General features: G+C 65.5%; 4 protein-coding genes across 4 annotated transcripts; all 4 read right to left on the bottom strand.

Annotated features, from left to right (window-relative positions):
- Positions 1–623: 623 nt before the first annotated feature.
- LMJF_08_0760 (amastin-like protein) lies at positions 624–1223 on the bottom strand (the record flags this gene model as incomplete). The annotated part of the gene is made up of 1 exon (XM_001681053.1): positions 624–1223. One exon carries the CDS (start codon positions 1221–1223, stop codon positions 624–626), a length of 600 nt encoding a protein of 199 aa, XP_001681105.1.
- A 5261-nt stretch (positions 1224–6484) lies between these two features.
- On the bottom strand, positions 6485–7099 carry LMJF_08_0750 (amastin-like protein; the record flags this gene model as incomplete). The annotated part of the gene is made up of 1 exon (XM_001681052.1): positions 6485–7099. One exon carries the CDS (start codon positions 7097–7099, stop codon positions 6485–6487), a length of 615 nt encoding a protein of 204 aa, XP_001681104.1.
- A 5265-nt stretch (positions 7100–12364) lies between these two features.
- On the bottom strand, positions 12365–12964 carry LMJF_08_0740 (amastin-like protein; the record flags this gene model as incomplete). The annotated part of the gene is made up of 1 exon (XM_001681051.1): positions 12365–12964. The coding sequence occupies one exon, from the start codon at positions 12962–12964 to the stop codon at positions 12365–12367; it is 600 nt and encodes a 199-aa protein (XP_001681103.1).
- A 5273-nt stretch (positions 12965–18237) lies between these two features.
- LMJF_08_0730 (amastin-like protein) lies at positions 18238–18852 on the bottom strand (the record flags this gene model as incomplete). Its single annotated transcript, XM_001681050.1, has 1 exon — positions 18238–18852. One exon carries the CDS (start codon positions 18850–18852, stop codon positions 18238–18240), a length of 615 nt encoding a protein of 204 aa, XP_001681102.1.
- Between the last annotated feature and the right edge of the window lie 3202 nt (positions 18853–22054).

The following is a 22054-nucleotide window of genomic DNA, read 5'->3' as shown; positions in this document are numbered from 1 at the left end:
GAGGAGTCCATGCGGTGTGCGTGAGGGGAAGAGGGGGCGCGGGAGAGAAGCACACGAAAGACGGAGGCTGGTAACCGACGCGGTGTGGCGTCGCGTTCCTCGTCCTTCTTTCCAGCGCGTCAGGCCCTCCCCGCCCCCATTCTGTGCGTCTGCCTTCCCTTGCCCTTGCAGCCATGCACCTTCGCTTTCCATCGTTGATGCTCTGGCCGGCGACGGCCGAGCGTGAGGGGAAGGCGATTTGGAGAAGGCAACGAGGGCGACGGCTCAGGGGGGAGGGGAGGAGGAGGAGGGCGGAAAACTCAACAAAGGACACACGCAAGAGAAGAGAGAGCAGGCGAGGGAGAAACCGCGAACACGTCCGCAAGCGCTCGCTCACGCCACACCGGCACTCGAGAGCGCGTCCGATACAAAACTCGAGGGAGGAAGCGCACACGCACGCACGTGAGGGCAGCGAGCGAGAGCGGGAGAGATGCCGGCGAAAGGCGGAAGCGAGCGTCCGCAGCCTCCGCCCCCTCCGTCTTTCCCGACGGCATTAGCACCGCCGGCCCCTCCACAAGGACGTCCCGGTGGAGCTGCCGCGCGGCTAGCAACTCCGCCCTCCGCTTCCTGCGGCCCGCTCCCTTCTACTCCTGCGCTGCGTTTTTGGACTTCTCCATCTCCTTCTCACTCGGTTCCTCACCCTCAACGAACTCCCCGATTTGCCACGGGAGCATCAGGAAGATGATGTCGACGATATCGAGGATCCAGGCAAGCACGAAGAGACCGAAACCGACGCCGAAATCGTAGCCATCACTCAGCTCGAGGCACTTTGGTTCTGGGAGTCTGTAGGTGACCACCATGACCGCCCAGACAACGCAAGCGGTGGCAGCGCCCACGATGTTCAGCGCCAGGCAGAGCCAGCGGAAGCCAGAGCAGCAGTACAGCAAAAGGAAGCCGAAGAGGAACGCCGCGCCGTACACGAGGATGGAGATGATAGCGAACACCTGGCAAAGCCGGAAGTTTTTGAGGCGGATAGGGCAGAGCGCCCACCGAACGCTCGAGGAGTCGGTTATTTTGGGCTTTCGACAATCAGTCTTTAGACCCCATAGGGTTATGCATACCCTGGCGCCAGAGCTGTGCTCCGGCTTGTTGTAAAACATGTCGACCCCCGTACCGACCATCACAGCGACGAACGCGATGAGCTGGAGGACCACGTAGATAGCGACGCCGAGCTTGCACGCCATTTTCGAAACCTCACAACGGAGAGCGGAGAGGGGCACAGCGGAGGCGCACACGAGGGCAGACGGCAGGGGAGTCGAGATCGCGCAAAGACGCTGACGAGGAGAACGCGGGGGTGCAAGCCGAAGAGAGCAAGGCAGAGCCTTGGCAGTACATGCAGATATGCAGACGTACACGTGTTGCCGTTGCACGTGCAGGCGCGCGTTGTCGGCGTTCGTTTGGTTGCGCGCGTGTGTTGTGAGAGGGGGTGGGCGGATGGGCCACGCGAGTAAGAGTGAAAGGAGGCGAGGAGAAAGAGAGATCGGGGTGAGGGAGGGAGGCAGTGGTGAGGGGACAGGCAAGTGCGACTGCGAGGCGTGCACAGCGGGAGCAGGCGGGTCGCTTGATGACATGCACACAAGCGAGAAGGATCAGGACGGGAGGCCGGTGGATGTGCGGCGCGCCGCAACGGCAGCGAGGGAGAGAGGCAGAGGCGCGAGGGGCGGCGACCAAGCGGAGAGGGCAGAGGGCACTGCCTGCCGCCCCCCCTTCCCCCCGGGCAGCCCCTCCCTACCCTCCCACACTCCTCACCCCTCGCGCCGCACACAGTCCTCGCACCCGCATCGTCCCCCTCTGTGTTTCTCGGCCCCGCCTCCTTCGTTTGGCCGCGCTTGTGGAGAAACGGCGCTGCGCACGGCGAGGACGAGGGGAAGAGAGCGCAAAGACCCGCGCAGTCGCAGAGCTTACCGCCCGGAGCTGCTTGCTGCGGTTTTCTCTGCTCGGCGTTGTCCTAGGAGCGCCTGCGCGACGCCCATGGAGACGCGTGTGCAGGGGAGGCGGGGCGGCCTCGGCGTGTGTGCGGCCGGGATGCAGCACGGCCCATCCCGCACCGCCGCAGCCACACACCAGCACCCCCCCCCCCCCGTAGGCCCAGACAGCAGAAGACACATCGATCACAGCACCGTGGGAGGAGACAGCAGCACACAAACACACCGCCATCGTCGCGGCCCTCACAGGCAGCACCGCCGCCACCACCGGCGCCGCGCCGTCACCGCTCATCCCGCTCATTGCAGGACCACAGAGAGAGAGAGACACGCCGGGTGCAGACCGACGAAAAACACACAGACACCGCACCGCAGCAGCCCTGCACCACCACAATGAGGACGATCGCCAGAGAGCAGGGGATGTGAGCAGCAGCGACCCCGTGTGCGCGCGATGGGGCGAGGAGGACGGGGGTGCCAGTCGCAGCACGTGAGGGTGCCCCTCCATCAGTGCACACTCCCATCCACCCCGACACTCACGCGCTCGCACAGAGCCACCACCCGCCCTTCCCCATCACCTCCTCATCTCACCGCGCGTCCACCGCCAGCAGCACCGGGGCAAGGCGCAGCGGAGCGGAGCGAAGCTGCGGCCGGCCGGCACACGTCCCCTGCCGCTGCCGCGTTGCCTCCAACAGCTTCCCATTCGCTCACGTTGCCGTGAGATGCCGACCAAGTGGTGGAGACTAGCAGCGTCGATGGTGTGCTGCGTGTGGGCGAACACCTGCTCGCGGCTGAACACGGCAATCATGCACAAGTCGAGGCGCCGCAGCCCAGCGGTCGCCATGCTGACCGACGCAGTGGGCCCCCTCCATGGCGAGATGGCACAGGCAACGGTTGCATACACGCCAGCGCTACCGCTGAAGGCGACGATGCGGGGATGCGACGGCACCACCTGCACAAGCACACCGCGCGCCACCGCCTCCTCCTCGTCCTTGCGCTTCACGGCGAGGGCACCCCGCCGGCCGTCGCGAGCACACACACACGTCCTCGGATCACCGCGCGGCCTTGGAGAGGGTCTCGGTGGCGGTCCGTGGTTCATGGCCGCGGCTGCTGCCGCCGGTGGGTGCAGAGGCTCGTCGTCCGGACGCAGCACACACCACAAGCGCGCGCAACGCAGCTCATGGTGCCCTTGTGCTTGGCCAGGGCACGGCGAAGCCTCCCCTCCTTCACCCGCTCCGCCTTCCACACAAACACGACCGGCGAGAGGTCCGCATCTTCCAGCAGTCACATCCGCTCCGCCAGCCAGCAGCGGCTAAGCGCGATGAGCGCCACGGCCTCGACGTCGCGCGGGTCGTGCGCGCAGGGGCGCAGTCAGCTCACACGCTCCAGCAGCCTCGCGCTGTGGTGCAGCGTCCTCGGCGGCCCCCGCGCCGCAATGCCCTCAGGTGCCACGCAGAGCCCCCCCTTCGCCAGTGCCCATCACCTTGGCAACCGCGCCGTGCCGTAGGCCCGGTGACCGCACTGGCAAAGGGGAGGGGGGAGGGGGCGGCACCATCAAATGTGCGCCGCCGCCACCAGCGCTCCAGGCGCGCGGGCAATCAGAGCAACAGGAGGCCTGAGGGCATGCGGGCGCATGCCGCACCGCCTGTGCCGCGCACCGCGCGCAGACGGATGCCGGTGGTGCCTCCCAGCACTCGGCCTAGCCAGTATGCGAGAGTGAGTACCTTTTTATGCGCGCATGGGCGCTTCTCCTGTTGGTGTACGTGTGCGTATTGGCGTTCACCGCTGCGTTGCCGCTCATCATTGTGCTTCGCCAAGAGGCACCCATGAGGCAAGCGCGAAGGTGCAGCAGAGAAGAGAGGTGCAGATGAAGAGGAGTGGGTGCACAAGGAGGCTGCGCCGCCAGGAGGCACACGCGCACACACGCGTATGCACACATGAAGACACGCGTGCCGGCAGAGAGGCGCACACGCGCATAGCACAGCCGCGCCGCTGACCGCAGCAAAGACTTCGGCGAGTTGAAGACACGGAGGCGAGAACGCGAGAAAGAAATGACCAGAAAACTCTCGAGCAAGGCATTGCACAGAACAAAAGAGAAGGCGAGGGAAAAAGAAAAAAGGGAGGGAGGGAGGGGGGGGGGATGCACGCACACACGCCGTGGCCTCCCAGGCAGAGTCAGCATGCGGAGCCGTCGGAGGTGCGAACGAAATCGAGGACGCCTGCGTGCGTGTAGCCCCCCCTTTTCTGGTTTTGTTGTTGTGTGTTATTGACGCTTTGCGTGTCCGCCCGTGGTGGCAGCGGGGCACCTCTCTACGTCTCGCTGCCATCGCGGGCGGACATGTCGGATAATATACGCATTCGACCACAGCTCGCACGCGTCTGTTGCACCACGGCTACATCCTGGCCACCAAGGACGCACTGCCTGCCGTTCGACCGGGGGACCATGCGTCTGACCGGTTTATCTTGCCCTTGCTCGTCTCCTCCTCGGGTGCGTGCTGCGCGGAGGGCGCCACACGGACCCGGGCGGACGGCATGCCTCGGTCCAGGCGGGCCGCGTCCAGGGTCCTGCTCGAGGGCGGAAGCGGCGACGTCAGTCGTGTGGGTAACAGGCGGTGGCCTCGGCGAATGCCGGGCGATATCGGGGAGGGTGTTGGGCAGCCGCAGGTCAGGGCCTTTTGAGACCCTGTGCTCTGCCTGCATGCCACGCGTCTCCACGAGTCGCACCACGCCACCGCATCCCGTAATAAGGGGCGAAGACTCTTTACATGGGAGTCTGGAGGATCCGATGGGGTGGTGGGGCATCGAAGCAGAGAAAAGAAAAAGAAGAAGCGACCCAAGAGAGGCGAAGACATAATAAAGACACACGAAAACACACAGATACAGGCACACACACGCAGACACGGACTCGAGTCGAAGTACAAGCGCTGCCTCTCTGCCGTCGTGTCCGCTCTTTCCGCTTGGCATCGATTCGCTCCGCTTCTGTCGTTCCCCTCCTCTGTCCTTTGTGGGCCGCCGTTGCGCGCACCCCGTCCCCCGGTTCCGCTGTGCTGTCGTGGCCGTTTTCTTCGCCGCCTCCGCCAGCCTCTGGCGCCCACACACGGGGAGAGGCGCAAGAGGAGGACAGCGGTGCGCATAAGGCGACGGCAGGGAGGCGCACACGCGGCACACAGGCAGGCAGGCGAGCCCCAAGCGTCGGTGGACTGCGGAGGACAGAGAGAAAGGCGAACGCGGAGCGGCGGGTGCGCGCAAGATAACGAGAAGAGGAAACAACGACAGCAGAGGGGGGAGGGGGAGGGGACAGAGAGTGTGCCCGACGGCGTCCCTGTCGTGGTGGCGGGGAGGGGGCATTCGCTGAAGAAGGGGGAGGACGGTCACAAGGGCGCATGCACCTGCACACACGCACATCCCGTGCGCGACAGTGGCGGATGGCGGGGAGGAGCGGGTCCATGAGGAGACAGAGAGAGAGAGAGAGACGGAAAAGAGCGGAGGGCACAAACGCGAAGAGGGCCCGAGAGAAGCGCAGAGGGCGTGGGCGTCACCACACACGCCACACGCCCATGTCGGACGTGAGGCCGCCTTTCGTGCGTCATGGAGAGCCTCCCGCCCGCCACCTCGCCAGCCTCACCTTCCCTCTCCCCACTGCCTCGCTCGACGCCGCACGCGCTTACGCGGCAGAGGGGGTGCCCTCCTACGCACCTGCGCGCGCGTGGGTGTGCGCGCACACACGTAGGCCGTGCATGGGGCGCAAGGAAAGAGCAGGAGCCAGCGCTGCCATCGCCTCCGGGCACACAGACGCCGTTCTCCTGCCTTCCCGCTGCGTCTACACATGAGCCTCCTTGGTTCCTGCCCCCGCCACCACCACACCTGTGGCACCTCGTCCCCCCTCCCTCCACCTCTCCGTTTGAGGAGTCCATGCGGTGTGCGTGAGGGGAAGAGGGGGCGCGGGAGAGAAGCACACGAAAGACGGAGGCTGGTAACCGACGCGGTGTGGCGTCGCGTTCCTCGTCCTTCTTTCCAGCGCGTCAGGCCCTCCCCGCCCCCATTCTGTGCGTCTGCCTTCCCTTGCCCTTGCAGCCATGCACCTTCGCTTTCCATCGTTGATGCTCTGGCCGGCGACGGCCGAGCGTGAGGGGAAGGCGATTTGGAGAAGGCAACGAGGGCGACGGCTCAGGGGGGAGGGGAGGAGGAGGAGGGCGGAAAACTCAACAAAGGACACACGCAAGAGAAGAGAGAGCAGGCGAGGGAGAAACCGCGAACACGTCCGCAAGCGCTCGCTCACGCCACACCGGCACTCGAGAGCGCGTCCGATACAAAACTCGAGGGAGGAAGCGCACACGCACGCACGTGAGGGCAGCGAGCGAGAGCGGGAGAGATGCCGGCGAAAGGCGGAAGCGAGCGTCCGCAGCCTCCGCCCCCTCCGTCTTTCCCGACGGCATTAGCACCGCCGGCCCCTCCACAAGGACGTCCCGGTGGAGCTGCCGCGCGGCTAGCAACTCCGCCCTCCGCTTCCTGCGGCTCCCTTCCTCCTATTCTTGCTCTATGTATTCCTTCGAGTTTTCACTCTGCTCCTCCTCCTCCTTCTCACTCGGTTCCTCACCCTCAACGAACTCCTCGATTTGCCACGGGAGCATCAGGAAGATGATGTCGACGATATCGAGGATCCAGGCAAACACGAAGAGACTGAAACCGACGCCGAAATTGTAGCCATCACTCAGCTCGAGGCACTTTGGTTCTGGGAGTCTGTAGGTGACCACCATGACCGCCCAGACAACGCAAGCGGTGGCAGCGCCCACGATGTTCAGCGCCAGGCAGAGCCAGCGGAAGCCAGAGCAGCAGTACAGCAAAAGGAAGCCGAAGAGGAACGCCGCGCCGTACACGAGGATGGAGATGATAGCGAACACCTGGCAAAGCCGGAAGTTGTTGAGGCGGATAGGGCAGAGCGCCCACCGAACGCTCGAGGGGTTGGTTATTTTGGGCTTTCGACAATCAGTCTTTGCACCCCATAGGGTTATGCATACCCTGGCGCCAGAGCTGTGCTCCGGCTTGTTGTAAAACATGTCGACCCCCGTACCGACCATCACAGCGACGAACGCGATGAGCTGGAGGACCACGTAGATAGCGACGCCGAGCTTGCACGCCATTTTCGAAACCTCACAACGGAGAGCGGAGAGGGGCACAGCGGAGGCGCACACGAGGGCAGACGGCAGGGGAGTCGAGATCGCGCAAAGACGCTGACGAGGAGAACGCGGGGGTGCAAGCCGAAGAGAGCAAGGCAGAGCCTTGGCAGTACATGCAGATATGCAGACGTACACGTGTTGCCGTTGCACGTGCAGGCGCGCGTTGTCGGCGTTCGTTTGGTTGCGCGCGTGTGTTGTGAGAGGGGGTGGGCGGATGGGCCACGCGAGTAAGAGTGAAAGGAGGCGAGGAGAAAGAGAGATCGGGGTGAGGGAGGGAGGCAGTGGTGAGGGGACAGGCAAGTGCGACTGCGAGGCGTGCACAGCGGGAGCAGGCGGGTCGCTTGATGACATGCACACAAGCGAGAAGGATCAGGACGGGAGGCCGGTGGATGTGCGGCGCGCCGCAACGGCAGCGAGGGAGAGAGGCAGAGGCGCGAGGGGCGGCGACCAAGCGGAGAGGGCAGAGGGCACTGCCTGCCGCCCCCCCTTCCCCCCGGGCAGCCCCTCCCTACCCTCCCACACTCCTCACCCCTCGCGCCGCACACAGTCCTCGCACCCGCATCGTCCCCCTCTGTGTTTCTCGGCCCCGCCTCCTTCGTTTGGCCGCGCTTGTGGAGAAACGGCGCTGCGCACGGCGAGGACGAGGGGAAGAGAGCGCAAAGACCCGCGCAGTCGCAGAGCTTACCGCCCGGAGCTGCTTGCTGCGGTTTTCTCTGCTCGGCGTTGTCCTAGGAGCGCCTGCGCGACGCCCATGGAGACGCGTGTGCAGGGGAGGCGGGGCGGCCTCGGCGTGTGTGCGGCCGGGATGCAGCACGGCCCATCCCGCACCGCCGCAGCCACACACCAGCACCCCCCCCCCCCCGTAGGCCCAGACAGCAGAAGACACATCGATCACAGCACCGTGGGAGGAGACAGCAGCACACAAACACACCGCCATCGTCGCGGCCCTCACAGGCAGCACCGCCGCCACCACCGGCGCCGCGCCGTCACCGCTCATCCCGCTCATTGCAGGACCACAGAGAGAGAGAGACACGCCGGGTGCAGACCGACGAAAAACACACAGACACCGCACCGCAGCAGCCCTGCACCACCACAATGAGGACGATCGCCAGAGAGCAGGGGATGTGAGCAGCAGCGACCCCGTGTGCGCGCGATGGGGCGAGGAGGACGGGGGTGCCAGTCGCAGCACGTGAGGGTGCCCCTCCATCAGTGCACACTCCCATCCACCCCGACACTCACGCGCTCGCACAGAGCCACCACCCGCCCTTCCCCATCACCTCCTCATCTCACCGCGCGTCCACCGCCAGCAGCACCGGGGCAAGGCGCAGCGGAGCGGAGCGAAGCTGCGGCCGGCCGGCACACGTCCCCTGCCGCTGCCGCGTTGCCTCCAACAGCTTCCCATTCGCTCACGTTGCCGTGAGATGCCGACCAAGTGGTGGAGACTAGCAGCGTCGATGGTGTGCTGCGTGTGGGCGAACACCTGCTCGCGGCTGAACACGGCAATCATGCACAAGTCGAGGCGCCGCAGCCCAGCGGTCGCCATGCTGACCGACGCAGTGGGCCCCCTCCATGGCGAGATGGCACAGGCAACGGTTGCATACACGCCAGCGCTACCGCTGAAGGCGACGATGCGGGGATGCGACGGCACCACCTGCACAAGCACACCGCGCGCCACCGCCTCCTCCTCGTCCTTGCGCTTCACGGCGAGGGCACCCCGCCGGCCGTCGCGAGCACACACACACGTCCTCGGATCACCGCGCGGCCTTGGAGAGGGTCTCGGTGGCGGTCCGTGGTTCATGGCCGCGGCTGCTGCCGCCGGTGGGTGCAGAGGCTCGTCGTCCGGACGCAGCACACACCACAAGCGCGCGCAACGCAGCTCATGGTGCCCTTGTGCTTGGCCAGGGCACGGCGAAGCCTCCCCTCCTTCACCCGCTCCGCCTTCCACACAAACACGACCGGCGAGAGGTCCGCATCTTCCAGCAGTCACATCCGCTCCGCCAGCCAGCAGCGGCTAAGCGCGATGAGCGCCACGGCCTCGACGTCGCGTGGGTCGTGCGCGCAGGGGCGCAGTCAGCTCACACGCTCCAGCAGCCTCGCGCTGTGGTGCAGCGTCCTCGGCGGCCCCCGCGCCGCAATGCCCTCAGGTGCCACGCAGAGCCCCCCCTTCGCCAGTGCCCATCACCTTGGCAACCGCGCCGTGCCGTAGGCCCGGTGACCGCACTGGCAAAGGGGAGGGGGGAGGGGGCGGCACCATCAAATGTGCGCCGCCGCCACCAGCGCTCCAGGCGCGCGGGCAATCAGAGCAACAGGAGGCCTGAGGGCATGCGGGCGCATGCCGCACCGCCTGTGCCGCGCACCGCGCGCAGACGGATGCCGGTGGTGCCTCCCAGCACTCGGCCTAGCCAGTATGCGAGAGTGAGTACCTTTTTATGCGCGCATGGGCGCTTCTCCTGTTGGTGTACGTGTGCGTATTGGCGTTCACCGCTGCGTTGCCGCTCATCATTGTGCTTCGCCAAGAGGCACCCATGAGGCAAGCGCGAAGGTGCAGCAGAGAAGAGAGGTGCAGATGAAGAGGAGTGGGTGCACAAGGAGGCTGCGCCGCCAGGAGGCACACGCGCACACACGCGTATGCACACATGAAGACACGCGTGCCGGCAGAGAGGCGCACACGCGCATAGCACAGCCGCGCCGCTGACCGCAGCAAAGACTTCGGCGAGTTGAAGACACGGAGGCGAGAACGCGAGAAAGAAATGACCAGAAAACTCTCGAGCAAGGCATTGCACAGAACAAAAGAGAAGGCGAGGGAAAAAGAAAAAAGGGAGGGAGGGAGGGAGGGGGGGGGGGATGCACGCACACACGCCGTGGCCTCCCAGGCAGAGTCAGCATGCGGAGCCGTCGGAGGTGCGAACGAAATCGAGGACGCCTGCGTGCGCGTAGCTCCCCCTTTTCTGGTTTTGCTGTTGTGTGTTATCGACGCTTTGCGTGTCCGCCCGTGGTGGCAGCGGGGCACCTCTCTACGCCTCGCTGCCATCGCGGGCGGACATGTCGGATAATATACGCATTCAACCACAGCTCGCACGCGTCTGTTGCACCACGGCTACATCCTGGCCACCAAGGACGCACTGCCTGCCGTTCGACCGGGGGACCATGCGTCTGACCGGTTTATCTTGCCCTTGCTCGTCTCCTCCTCGGGTGCGTGCTGCGCGGAGGGCGCCACACGGACCCGGGCGGACGGCATGCCTCGGTCCAGGCGGGCCGCGTCCAGGGTCCTGCTCGAGGGCGGAAGCGGCGACGTCAGTCGTGTGGGTAACAGGCGGTGGCCTCGGCGAATGCCGGGCGACATCGGGGAGGGTGTTGGGCAGCCGCAGGTCAGGGCCTTTTGAGACCCTGTGCTCTGCCTGCATGCCACGCGTCTCCACGAGTCGCACCACGCCACCGCATCCCGTAATAAGGGGCGAAGACTCTTCACATGGGAGTCTGGAGGATCCGATGGGGTGGTGGGGCATCGAAGCAGAGAAAAGAAAAAGAAGAAGCAACCCAAGAGAGGCGAAGACATAATAAAGACACACGAAAACACACAGATACAGGCACACACACGCAGACACGGACTCGAGTCGAAGTACAAGCGCTGCCTCTCTGCCGTCGTGTCCGCTCTTTCCGCTTGGCATCGATTCGCTCCGCTTCTGTCGTTCCCCTCCTCTGTCCTTTGTGGGCCGCCGTTGCGCGCACCCCGTCCCCCGGTTCCGCTGTGCTGTCGTGGCCGTTTTCTTCGCCGCCTCCGCCAGCCTCTGGCGCCCACACACGGGGAGAGGCGCAAGAGGAGGACAGCGGTGCGCATAAGGCGACGGCAGGGAGGCGCACACGCGGCACACAGGCAGGCAGGCGAGCCCCAAGCGTCGGTGGACTGCGGAGGACAGAGAGAAAGGCGAACGCGGAGCGGCGGGTGCGCGCAAGATAACGAGAAGAGGAAACAACGACAGCAGAGGGGGGAGGGGGAGGGGACAGAGAGTGTGCCCGACGGCGTCCCTGTCGTGGTGGCGGGGAGGGGGCATTCGCTGAAGAAGGGGGAGGACGGTCACAAGGGCGCATGCACCTGCACACACGCACATCCCGTGCGCGACAGTGGCGGATGGCGGGGAGGAGCGGGTCCATGAGGAGACAGAGAGAGAGAGAGAGACGGAAAAGAGCGGAGGGCACAAACGCGAAGAGGGCCCGAGAGAAGCGCAGAGGGCGTGGGCGTCACCACACACGCCACACGCCCATGTCGGACGTGAGGCCGCCTTTCGTGCGTCATGGAGAGCCTCCCGCCCGCCACCTCGCCAGCCTCACCTTCCCTCTCCCCACTGCCTCGCTCGACGCCGCACGCGCTTACGCGGCAGAGGGGGTGCCCTCCTACGCACCTGCGCGCGCGTGGGTGTGCGCGCACACACGTAGGCCGTGCATGGGGCGCAAGGAAAGAGCAGGAGCCAGCGCTGCCATCGCCTCCGGGCACACAGACGCCGTTCTCCTGCCTTCCCGCTGCGTCTACACATGAGCCTCCTTGGTTCCTGCCCCCGCCACCACCACACCTGTGGCACCTCGTCCCCCCTCCCTCCACCTCTCCGTTTGAGGAGTCCATGCGGTGTGCGTGAGGGGAAGAGGGGGCGCGGGAGAGAAGCACACGAAAGACGGAGGCTGGTGACCGACGCGGTGTGGCGTCGCGTTCCTCGTCCTTCTTTCCAGCGCGTCAGGCCCTCCCCGCCCCCATTCTGTGCGTCTGCCTTCCCTTGCCCTTGCAGCCATGCACCTTCGCTTTCCATCGTTGATGCTCTGGCCGGCGACGGCCGAGCGTGAGGGGAAGGCGATTTGGAGAAGGCAACGAGGGCGACGGCTCAGGGGGGAGGGGAGGAGGAGGAGGGCGGAAAACTCAACAAAGGACACACGCAAGAGAAGAGAGAGCAGGCGAGGGAGAAACCGCGAACACGTCCGCAAGCGCTCGCTCACGCCACACCGGCACTCGAGAGCGCGTCCGATACAAAACTCGAGGGAGGAAGCGCACACGCACGCACGTGAGGGCAGCGAGCGAGAGCGGGAGAGATGCCGGCGAAAGGCGGAAGCGAGCGTCCGCAGCCTCCGCCCCCTCCGTCTTTCCCGACGGCATTAGCACCGCCGGCCCCTCCACAAGGACGTCCCGGAGGAGCTGCCGCGCGGCTATGACTCCGCCCTCAGCTTCCTGGGGCCCGGTCCCTTCTACTCCTGCGCTGGGTTTTTGGACTTCTCCATCTCCTCCTCACTCGGTTCCTCATCCTCAACGAACTCCCCGATTTGCCGCGGGAGCATCATGAAGATGATGTCGACGATATCGAGGATCCAGGCAAGCACGAAGAGACCGAAACCGACGCCGAAATTGTAGCCATCACTCAGGTCGAGGCACTTTGGTTCTGGGAGTCTGTAGGTGACCACCATGACCGCCCAGACAACGCAAGCGGTGGCAGCGCCCACGATGTTCAGCGCCAGGCAGAGCCAGCGGAAGCCAGAGCAGCAGTACAGCAAAAGGAAGCCGAAGAGGAACGCCGCGCCGTACACGAGGATGGAGATGATAGCGAACGCCTGGCAAAGCCGGAAGTTTTTGAGGCGGATAGGGCAGAGCGCCCACCGAACGCTCGAGGAGTCGGTTATTTTGGGCTTTCGACAATCAGTCTTTAGACCCCATAGGGTTATGCATACCCTGGCGCCAGAGCTGTGCTCCGGCTTGTTGTAAAACATGTCGACCCCCGTACCGACCATCACAGCGACGAACGCGATGAGCTGGAGGACCACGTATATAGCGACGCCGAGCTTGCACGCCATTTTCGAAACCTCACAACGGAGAGCGGAGAGGGGCACAGCGGAGGCGCACACGAGGGCAGACGGCAGGGGGAGTCGAGATCGGGCTAAGACGGGTGACAAGGGAAAAGCGGGGGTGCAAGACTAAAAGAGCAAGGGAGAACCTTGGGCGGTACTTGCCAATTTGCAGAAGTACCCGGGGTGGCCGTGCACGTGGAGGCGGGGCTTTGCGGCGTTCGTTTGGTTGCGCGCGTGTGTTGTGAGAGGGGGTGGGCGGATGGGCCACGCGAGTAAGAGTGAAAGGAGGCGAGGAGAAAGAGAGATCGGGGTGAGGGAGGGAGGCAGTGGTGAGGGGACAGGCAAGTGCGACTGCGAGGCGTGCACAGCGGGAGCAGGCGGGTCGCTTGATGACATGCACACAAGCGAGAAGGATCAGGACGGGAGGCCGGTGGATGTGCGGCGCGCCGCAACGGCAGCGAGGGAGAGAGGCAGAGGCGCGAGGGGCGGCGACCAAGCGGAGAGGGCAGAGGGCACTGCCTGCCGCCCCCCCTTCCCCCCGGGCAGCCCCTCCCTACCCTCCCACACTCCTCACCCCTCGCGCCGCACACAGTCCTCGCACCCGCATCGTCCCCCTCTGTGTTTCTCGGCCCCGCCTCCTTCGTTTGGCCGCGCTTGTGGAGAAACGGCGCTGCGCACGGCGAGGACGAGGGGAAGAGAGCGCAAAGACCCGCGCAGTCGCAGAGCTTACCGCCCGGAGCTGCTTGCTGCGGTTTTCTCTGCTCGGCGTTGTCCTAGGAGCGCCTGCGCGACGCCCATGGAGACGCGTGTGCAGGGGAGGCGGGGCGGCCTCGGCGTGTGTGCGGCCGGGATGCAGCACGGCCCATCCCGCACCGCCGCAGCCACACACCAGCACCCCCCCCCCCCCCCCGTAGGCCCAGACAGCAGAAGACACATCGATCACAGCACCGTGGGAGGAGACAGCAGCACACAAACACACCGCCATCGTCGCGGCCCTCACAGGCAGCACCGCCGCCACCACCGGCGCCGCGCCGTCACCGCTCATCCCGCTCATTGCAGGACCACAGAGAGAGAGAGACACGCCGGGTGCAGACCGACGAAAAACACACAGACACCGCACCGCAGCAGCCCTGCACCACCACAATGAGGACGATCGCCAGAGAGCAGGGGATGTGAGCAGCAGCGACCCCGTGTGCGCGCGATGGGGCGAGGAGGACGGGGGTGCCAGTCGCAGCACGTGAGGGTGCCCCTCCATCAGTGCACACTCCCATCCACCCCGACACTCACGCGCTCGCACAGAGCCACCACCCGCCCTTCCCCATCACCTCCTCATCTCACCGCGCGTCCACCGCCAGCAGCACCGGGGCAAGGCGCAGCGGAGCGGAGCGAAGCTGCGGCCGGCCGGCACACGTCCCCTGCCGCTGCCGCGTTGCCTCCAACAGCTTCCCATTCGCTCACGTTGCCGTGAGATGCCGACCAAGTGGTGGAGACTAGCAGCGTCGATGGTGTGCTGCGTGTGGGCGAACACCTGCTCGCGGCTGAACACGGCAATCATGCACAAGTCGAGGCGCCGCAGCCCAGCGGTCGCCATGCTGACCGACGCAGTGGGCCCCCTCCATGGCGAGATGGCACAGGCAACGGTTGCATACACGCCAGCGCTACCGCTGAAGGCGACGATGCGGGGATGCGACGGCACCACCTGCACAAGCACACCGCGCGCCACCGCCTCCTCCTCGTCCTTGCGCTTCACGGCGAGGGCACCCCGCCGGCCGTCGCGAGCACACACACACGTCCTCGGATCACCGCGCGGCCTTGGAGAGGGTCTCGGTGGCGGTCCGTGGTTCATGGCCGCGGCTGCTGCCGCCGGTGGGTGCAGAGGCTCGTCGTCCGGACGCAGCACACACCACAAGCGCGCGCAACGCAGCTCATGGTGCCCTTGTGCTTGGCCAGGGCACGGCGAAGCCTCCCCTCCTTCACCCGCTCCGCCTTCCACACAAACACGACCGGCGAGAGGTCCGCATCTTCCAGCAGTCACATCCGCTCCGCCAGCCAGCAGCGGCTAAGCGCGATGAGCGCCACGGCCTCGACGTCGCGCGGGTCGTGCGCGCAGGGGCGCAGTCAGCTCACACGCTCCAGCAGCCTCGCGCTGTGGTGCAGCGTCCTCGGCGGCCCCCGCGCCGCAATGCCCTCAGGTGCCACGCAGAGCCCCCCCTTCGCCAGTGCCCATCACCTTGGCAACCGCGCCGTGCCGTAGGCCCGGTGACCGCACTGGCAAAGGGGAGGGGGGAGGGGGCGGCACCATCAAATGTGCGCCGCCGCCACCAGCGCTCCAGGCGCGCGGGCAATCAGAGCAACAGGAGGCCTGAGGGCATGCGGGCGCATGCCGCACCGCCTGTGCCGCGCACCGCGCGCAGACGGATGCCGGTGGTGCCTCCCAGCACTCGGCCTAGCCAGTATGCGAGAGTGAGTACCTTTTTATGCGCGCATGGGCGCTTCTCCTGTTGGTGTACGTGTGCGTATTGGCGTTCACCGCTGCGTTGCCGCTCATCATTGTGCTTCGCCAAGAGGCACCCATGAGGCAAGCGCGAAGGTGCAGCAGAGAAGAGAGGTGCAGATGAAGAGGAGTGGGTGCACAAGGAGGCTGCGCCGCCAGGAGGCACACGCGCACACACGCGTATGCACACATGAAGACACGCGTGCCGGCAGAGAGGCGCACACGCGCATAGCACAGCCGCGCCGCTGACCGCAGCAAAGACTTCGGCGAGTTGAAGACACGGAGGCGAGAACGCGAGAAAGAAATGACCAGAAAACTCTCGAGCAAGGCATTGCACAGAACAAAAGAGAAGGCGAGGGAAAAAGAAAAAAGGGAGGGAGGGAGGGGGGGGGGATGCACGCACACACGCCGTGGCCTCCCAGGCAGAGTCAGCATGCGGAGCCGTCGGAGGTGCGAACGAAATCGAGGACGCCTGCGTGCGTGTAGCCCCCCCTTTTCTGGTTTTGTTGTTGTGTGTTATTGACGCTTTGCGTGTCCGCCCGTGGTGGCAGCGGGGCACCTCTCTACGTCTCGCTGCCATCGCGGGCGGACATGTCGGATAATATACGCATTCGACCACAGCTCGCACGCGTCTGTTGCACCACGGCTACATCCTGGCCACCAAGGACGCACTGCCTGCCGTTCGACCGGGGGACCATGCGTCTGACCGGTTTATCTTGCCCTTGCTCGTCTCCTCCTCGGGTGCGTGCTGCGCGGAGGGCGCCACACGGACCCGGGCGGACGGCATGCCTCGGTCCAGGCGGGCCGCGTCCAGGGTCCTGCTCGAGGGCGGAAGCGGCGACGTCAGTCGTGTGGGTAACAGGCGGTGGCCTCGGCGAATGCCGGGCGATATCGGGGAGGGTGTTGGGCAGCCGCAGGTCAGGGCCTTTTGAGACCCTGTGCTCTGCCTGCATGCCACGCGTCTCCACGAGTCGCACCACGCCACCGCATCCCGTAATAAGGGGCGAAGACTCTTTACATGGGAGTCTGGAGGATCCGATGGGGTGGTGGGGCATCGAAGCAGAGAAAAGAAAAAGAAGAAGCGACCCAAGAGAGGCGAAGACATAATAAAGACACACGAAAACACACAGATACAGGCACACACACGCAGACACGGACTCGAGTCGAAGTACAAGCGCTGCCTCTCTGCCGTCGTGTCCGCTCTTTCCGCTTGGCATCGATTCGCTCCGCTTCTGTCGTTCCCCTCCTCTGTCCTTTGTGGGCCGCCGTTGCGCGCACCCCGTCCCCCGGTTCCGCTGTGCTGTCGTGGCCGTTTTCTTCGCCGCCTCCGCCAGCCTCTGGCGCCCACACACGGGGAGAGGCGCAAGAGGAGGACAGCGGTGCGCATAAGGCGACGGCAGGGAGGCGCACACGCGGCACACAGGCAGGCAGGCGAGCCCCAAGCGTCGGTGGACTGCGGAGGACAGAGAGAAAGGCGAACGCGGAGCGGCGGGTGCGCGCAAGATAACGAGAAGAGGAAACAACGACAGCAGAGGGGGGAGGGGGAGGGGACAGAGAGTGTGCCCGACGGCGTCCCTGTCGTGGTGGCGGGGAGGGGGCATTCGCTGAAGAAGGGGGAGGACGGTCACAAGGGCGCATGCACCTGCACACACGCACATCCCGTGCGCGACAGTGGCGGATGGCGGGGAGGAGCGGGTCCATGAGGAGACAGAGAGAGAGAGAGACGCGGAAAAGCGCGGAGCGCACACACGCAAAGAGCCCCCGAGAGAAGCGCAGAGGGTGTGGGTGTCACCACACGCGCCACGCGCCTGTGTCGGACGTGAGGCCGCCTTTTGTGCGTTGTGAGAGAGCTTCCCGCCCGCCACTTGGCAGGCTTCACTTTCCTTTTCCCCATTGCTTCGTTGGAGGCCGAAGGCGTTTACGCGGCAGAGGGGGTGCCCTCTTACGCACCTGCGCGCGCGTGGTTGTGCCCCCACCCACGTAGGCCGTGCTTGGGGCGCAAGGAAAGAGCAGGAGCCAGCGCTGCCATCGCCTCCGGGCACACAGACGCCGTTCTCCTGCCTTCCCGCTGCGTCTACACATGAGCCTCCTTGGTTCCTGCCCCCGCCACCACCACACCTGTGGCACCTCGTCCCCCCTCCCTCCACCTCTCCGTTTGAGGAGTCCATGCGTGTTGCGTGAGGGGAAGAGGGGGCGCGGGAGAGAAGCACACGAAAGACGGAGGCTGGTAACCGACGCGGTGTGGCGTCGCGTTCCTCGTCCTTCTTTCCAGCGCGTCAGGCCCTCCCCGCCCCCATTCTGTGCGTCTGCCTTCCCTTGCCCTTGCAGCCATGCACCTTCGCTTTCCATCGTTGATGCTCTGGCCGGCGACGGCCGAGCGTGAGGGGGAGGCGATTTGGAGAAAGGCACGAGGGCAACGGCTCAAGGGGGGGAGGGGAGAAGGAGAGGGCGGAAAACTCAACAAAGGACACACGCAAGAGAAGAGAAAACAAGCGAGGGGAAAAACCGCGAACACGTCCGCAAGCGCTCGCTCACGCCACACCGGGACTGGAGAGCGCGTCCGATACAAACTTGAGGGAGGAAGCCCACACCCCCCCCCTTTAGGCCCCCCAGCCAAAACGGGAAAAAATCCCGGCAAAAGGGGGAAGCGAAGGTTCCCCACCCCCGGCCCCCTTCCGTTTTTCCCGAGGGATTTAGACCCGCCCGGCCCTTCCACAAGGACGTCCCGGTGGAGCTGCCGCGCGGCTAGCAACTCCGCCCTCCGCTTCCTGCGGCTCCCTTCCTCCTATTCTTGCTCTATGTATTCCTTCGAGTTTTCACTCTGCTCCTCCTCCTCCTTCTCACTCGGTTCCTCACCCTCAACGAACTCCTCGATTTGCCACGGGAGCATCAGGAAGATGATGTCGACGATATCGAGGATCCAGGCAAACACGAAGAGACTGAAACCGACGCCGAAATTGTAGCCATCACTCAGCTCGAGGCACTTTGGTTCTGGGAGTCTGTAGGTGACCACCATGACCGCCCAGACAACGCAAGCGGTGGCAGCGCCCACGATGTTCAGCGCCAGGCAGAGCCAGCGGAAGCCAGAGCAGCAGTACAGCAAAAGGAAGCCGAAGAGGAACGCCGCGCCGTACACGAGGATGGAGATGATAGCGAACACCTGGCAAAGCCGGAAGTTGTTGAGGCGGATAGGGCAGAGCGCCCACCGAACGCTCGAGGGGTTGGTTATTTTGGGCTTTCGACAATCAGTCTTTGCACCCCATAGGGTTATGCATACCCTGGCGCCAGAGCTGTGCTCCGGCTTGTTGTAAAACATGTCGACCCCCGTACCGACCATCACAGCGACGAACGCGATGAGCTGGAGGACCACGTAGATAGCGACGCCGAGCTTGCACGCCATTTTCGAAACCTCACAACGGAGAGCGGAGAGGGGCACAGCGGAGGCGCACACGAGGGCAGACGGCAGGGGAGTCGAGATCGCGCAAAGACGCTGACGAGGAGAACGCGGGGGTGCAAGCCGAAGAGAGCAAGGCAGAGCCTTGGCAGTACATGCAGATATGCAGACGTACACGTGTTGCCGTTGCACGTGCAGGCGCGCGTTGTCGGCGTTCGTTTGGTTGCGCGCGTGTGTTGTGAGAGGGGGTGGGCGGATGGGCCACGCGAGTAAGAGTGAAAGGAGGCGAGGAGAAAGAGAGATCGGGGTGAGGGAGGGAGGCAGTGGTGAGGGGACAGGCAAGTGCGACTGCGAGGCGTGCACAGCGGGAGCAGGCGGGTCGCTTGATGACATGCACACAAGCGAGAAGGATCAGGACGGGAGGCCGGTGGATGTGCGGCGCGCCGCAACGGCAGCGAGGGAGAGAGGCAGAGGCGCGAGGGGCGGCGACCAAGCGGAGAGGGCAGAGGGCACTGCCTGCCGCCCCCCCTTCCCCCCGGGCAGCCCCTCCCTACCCTCCCACACTCCTCACCCCTCGCGCCGCACACAGTCCTCGCACCCGCATCGTCCCCCTCTGTGTTTCTCGGCCCCGCCTCCTTCGTTTGGCCGCGCTTGTGGAGAAACGGCGCTGCGCACGGCGAGGACGAGGGGAAGAGAGCGCAAAGACCCGCGCAGTCGCAGAGCTTACCGCCCGGAGCTGCTTGCTGCGGTTTTCTCTGCTCGGCGTTGTCCTAGGAGCGCCTGCGCGACGCCCATGGAGACGCGTGTGCAGGGGAGGCGGGGCGGCCTCGGCGTGTGTGCGGCCGGGATGCAGCACGGCCCATCCCGCACCGCCGCAGCCACACACCAGCACCCCCCCCCCCCCGTAGGCCCAGACAGCAGAAGACACATCGATCACAGCACCGTGGGAGGAGACAGCAGCACACAAACACACCGCCATCGTCGCGGCCCTCACAGGCAGCACCGCCGCCACCACCGGCGCCGCGCCGTCACCGCTCATCCCGCTCATTGCAGGACCACAGAGAGAGAGAGACACGCCGGGTGCAGACCGACGAAAAACACACAGACACCGCACCGCAGCAGCCCTGCACCACCACAATGAGGACGATCGCCAGAGAGCAGGGGATGTGAGCAGCAGCGACCCCGTGTGCGCGCGATGGGGCGAGGAGGACGGGGGTGCCAGTCGCAGCACGTGAGGGTGCCCCTCCATCAGTGCACACTCCCATCCACCCCGACACTCACGCGCTCGCACAGAGCCACCACCCGCCCTTCCCCATCACCTCCTCATCTCACCGCGCGTCCACCGCCAGCAGCACCGGGGCAAGGCGCAGCGGAGCGGAGCGAAGCTGCGGCCGGCCGGCACACGTCCCCTGCCGCTGCCGCGTTGCCTCCAACAGCTTCCCATTCGCTCACGTTGCCGTGAGATGCCGACCAAGTGGTGGAGACTAGCAGCGTCGATGGTGTGCTGCGTGTGGGCGAACACCTGCTCGCGGCTGAACACGGCAATCATGCACAAGTCGAGGCGCCGCAGCCCAGCGGTCGCCATGCTGACCGACGCAGTGGGCCCCCTCCATGGCGAGATGGCACAGGCAACGGTTGCATACACGCCAGCGCTACCGCTGAAGGCGACGATGCGGGGATGCGACGGCACCACCTGCACAAGCACACCGCGCGCCACCGCCTCCTCCTCGTCCTTGCGCTTCACGGCGAGGGCACCCCGCCGGCCGTCGCGAGCACACACACACGTCCTCGGATCACCGCGCGGCCTTGGAGAGGGTCTCGGTGGCGGTCCGTGGTTCATGGCCGCGGCTGCTGCCGCCGGTGGGTGCAGAGGCTCGTCGTCCGGACGCAGCACACACCACAAGCGCGCGCAACGCAGCTCATGGTGCCCTTGTGCTTGGCCAGGGCACGGCGAAGCCTCCCCTCCTTCACCCGCTCCGCCTTCCACACAAACACGACCGGCGAGAGGTCCGCATCTTCCAGCAGTCACATCCGCTCCGCCAGCCAGCAGCGGCTAAGCGCGATGAGCGCCACGGCCTCGACGTCGCGTGGGTCGTGCGCGCAGGGGCGCAGTCAGCTCACACGCTCCAGCAGCCTCGCGCTGTGGTGCAGCGTCCTCGGCGGCCCCCGCGCCGCAATGCCCTCAGGTGCCACGCAGAGCCCCCCCTTCGCCAGTGCCCATCACCTTGGCAACCGCGCCGTGCCGTAGGCCCGGTGACCGCACTGGCAAAGGGGAGGGGGGAGGGGGCGGCACCATCAAATGTGCGCCGCCGCCACCAGCGCTCCAGGCGCGCGGGCAATCAGAGCAACAGGAGGCCTGAGGGCATGCGGGCGCATGCCGCACCGCCTGTGCCGCGCACCGCGCGCAGACGGATGCCGGTGGTGCCTCCCAGCACTCGGCCTAGCCAGTATGCGAGAGTGAGTACCTTTTTATGCGCGCATGGGCGCTTCTCCTGTTGGTGTACGTGTGCGTATTGGCGTTCACCGCTGCGTTGCCGCTCATCATTGTGCTTCGCCAAGAGGCACCCATGAGGCAAGCGCGAAGGTGCAGCAGAGAAGAGAGGTGCAGATGAAGAGGAGTGGGTGCACAAGGAGGCTGCGCCGCCAGGAGGCACACGCGCACACACGCGTATGCACACATGAAGACACGCGTGCCGGCAGAGAGGCGCACACGCGCATAGCACAGCCGCGCCGCTGACCGCAGCAAAGACTTCGGCGAGTTGAAGACACGGAGGCGAGAACGCGAGAAAGAAATGACCAGAAAACTCTCGAGCAAGGCATTGCACAGAACAAAAGAGAAGGCGAGGGAAAAAGAAAAAAGGGAGGGAGGGAGGGAGGGGGGGGGGGATGCACGCACACACGCCGTGGCCTCCCAGGCAGAGTCAGCATGCGGAGCCGTCGGAGGTGCGAACGAAATCGAGGACGCCTGCGTGCGCGTAGCTCCCTCTTTTCTGGTGTTGCTGTTGTGTGTTATCGACGCTTTGCGTGTCCGCCCGTGGTGGCAGCGGGGCACCTCTCTACGCCTCGCTGCCATCGCGGGCGGACGTGTCGGATAATATACGCATTCAACCACAGCTCGCACGCGTCTGTTGCACCACGGCTACATCCTGGCCACCAAGGACGCACTGCCTGCCGTTCGACCGGGGGACCATGCGTCTGACCGGTTTAT

This window comes from Leishmania major, chromosome 8, assembly GCF_000002725.2.
Source record: "Leishmania major strain Friedlin complete genome, chromosome 8".
Classification (NCBI taxonomy): Eukaryota; Euglenozoa; class Kinetoplastea; order Trypanosomatida; family Trypanosomatidae; genus Leishmania; species Leishmania major.
This window is presented reverse-complemented; position numbering and strand designations above follow the sequence as displayed.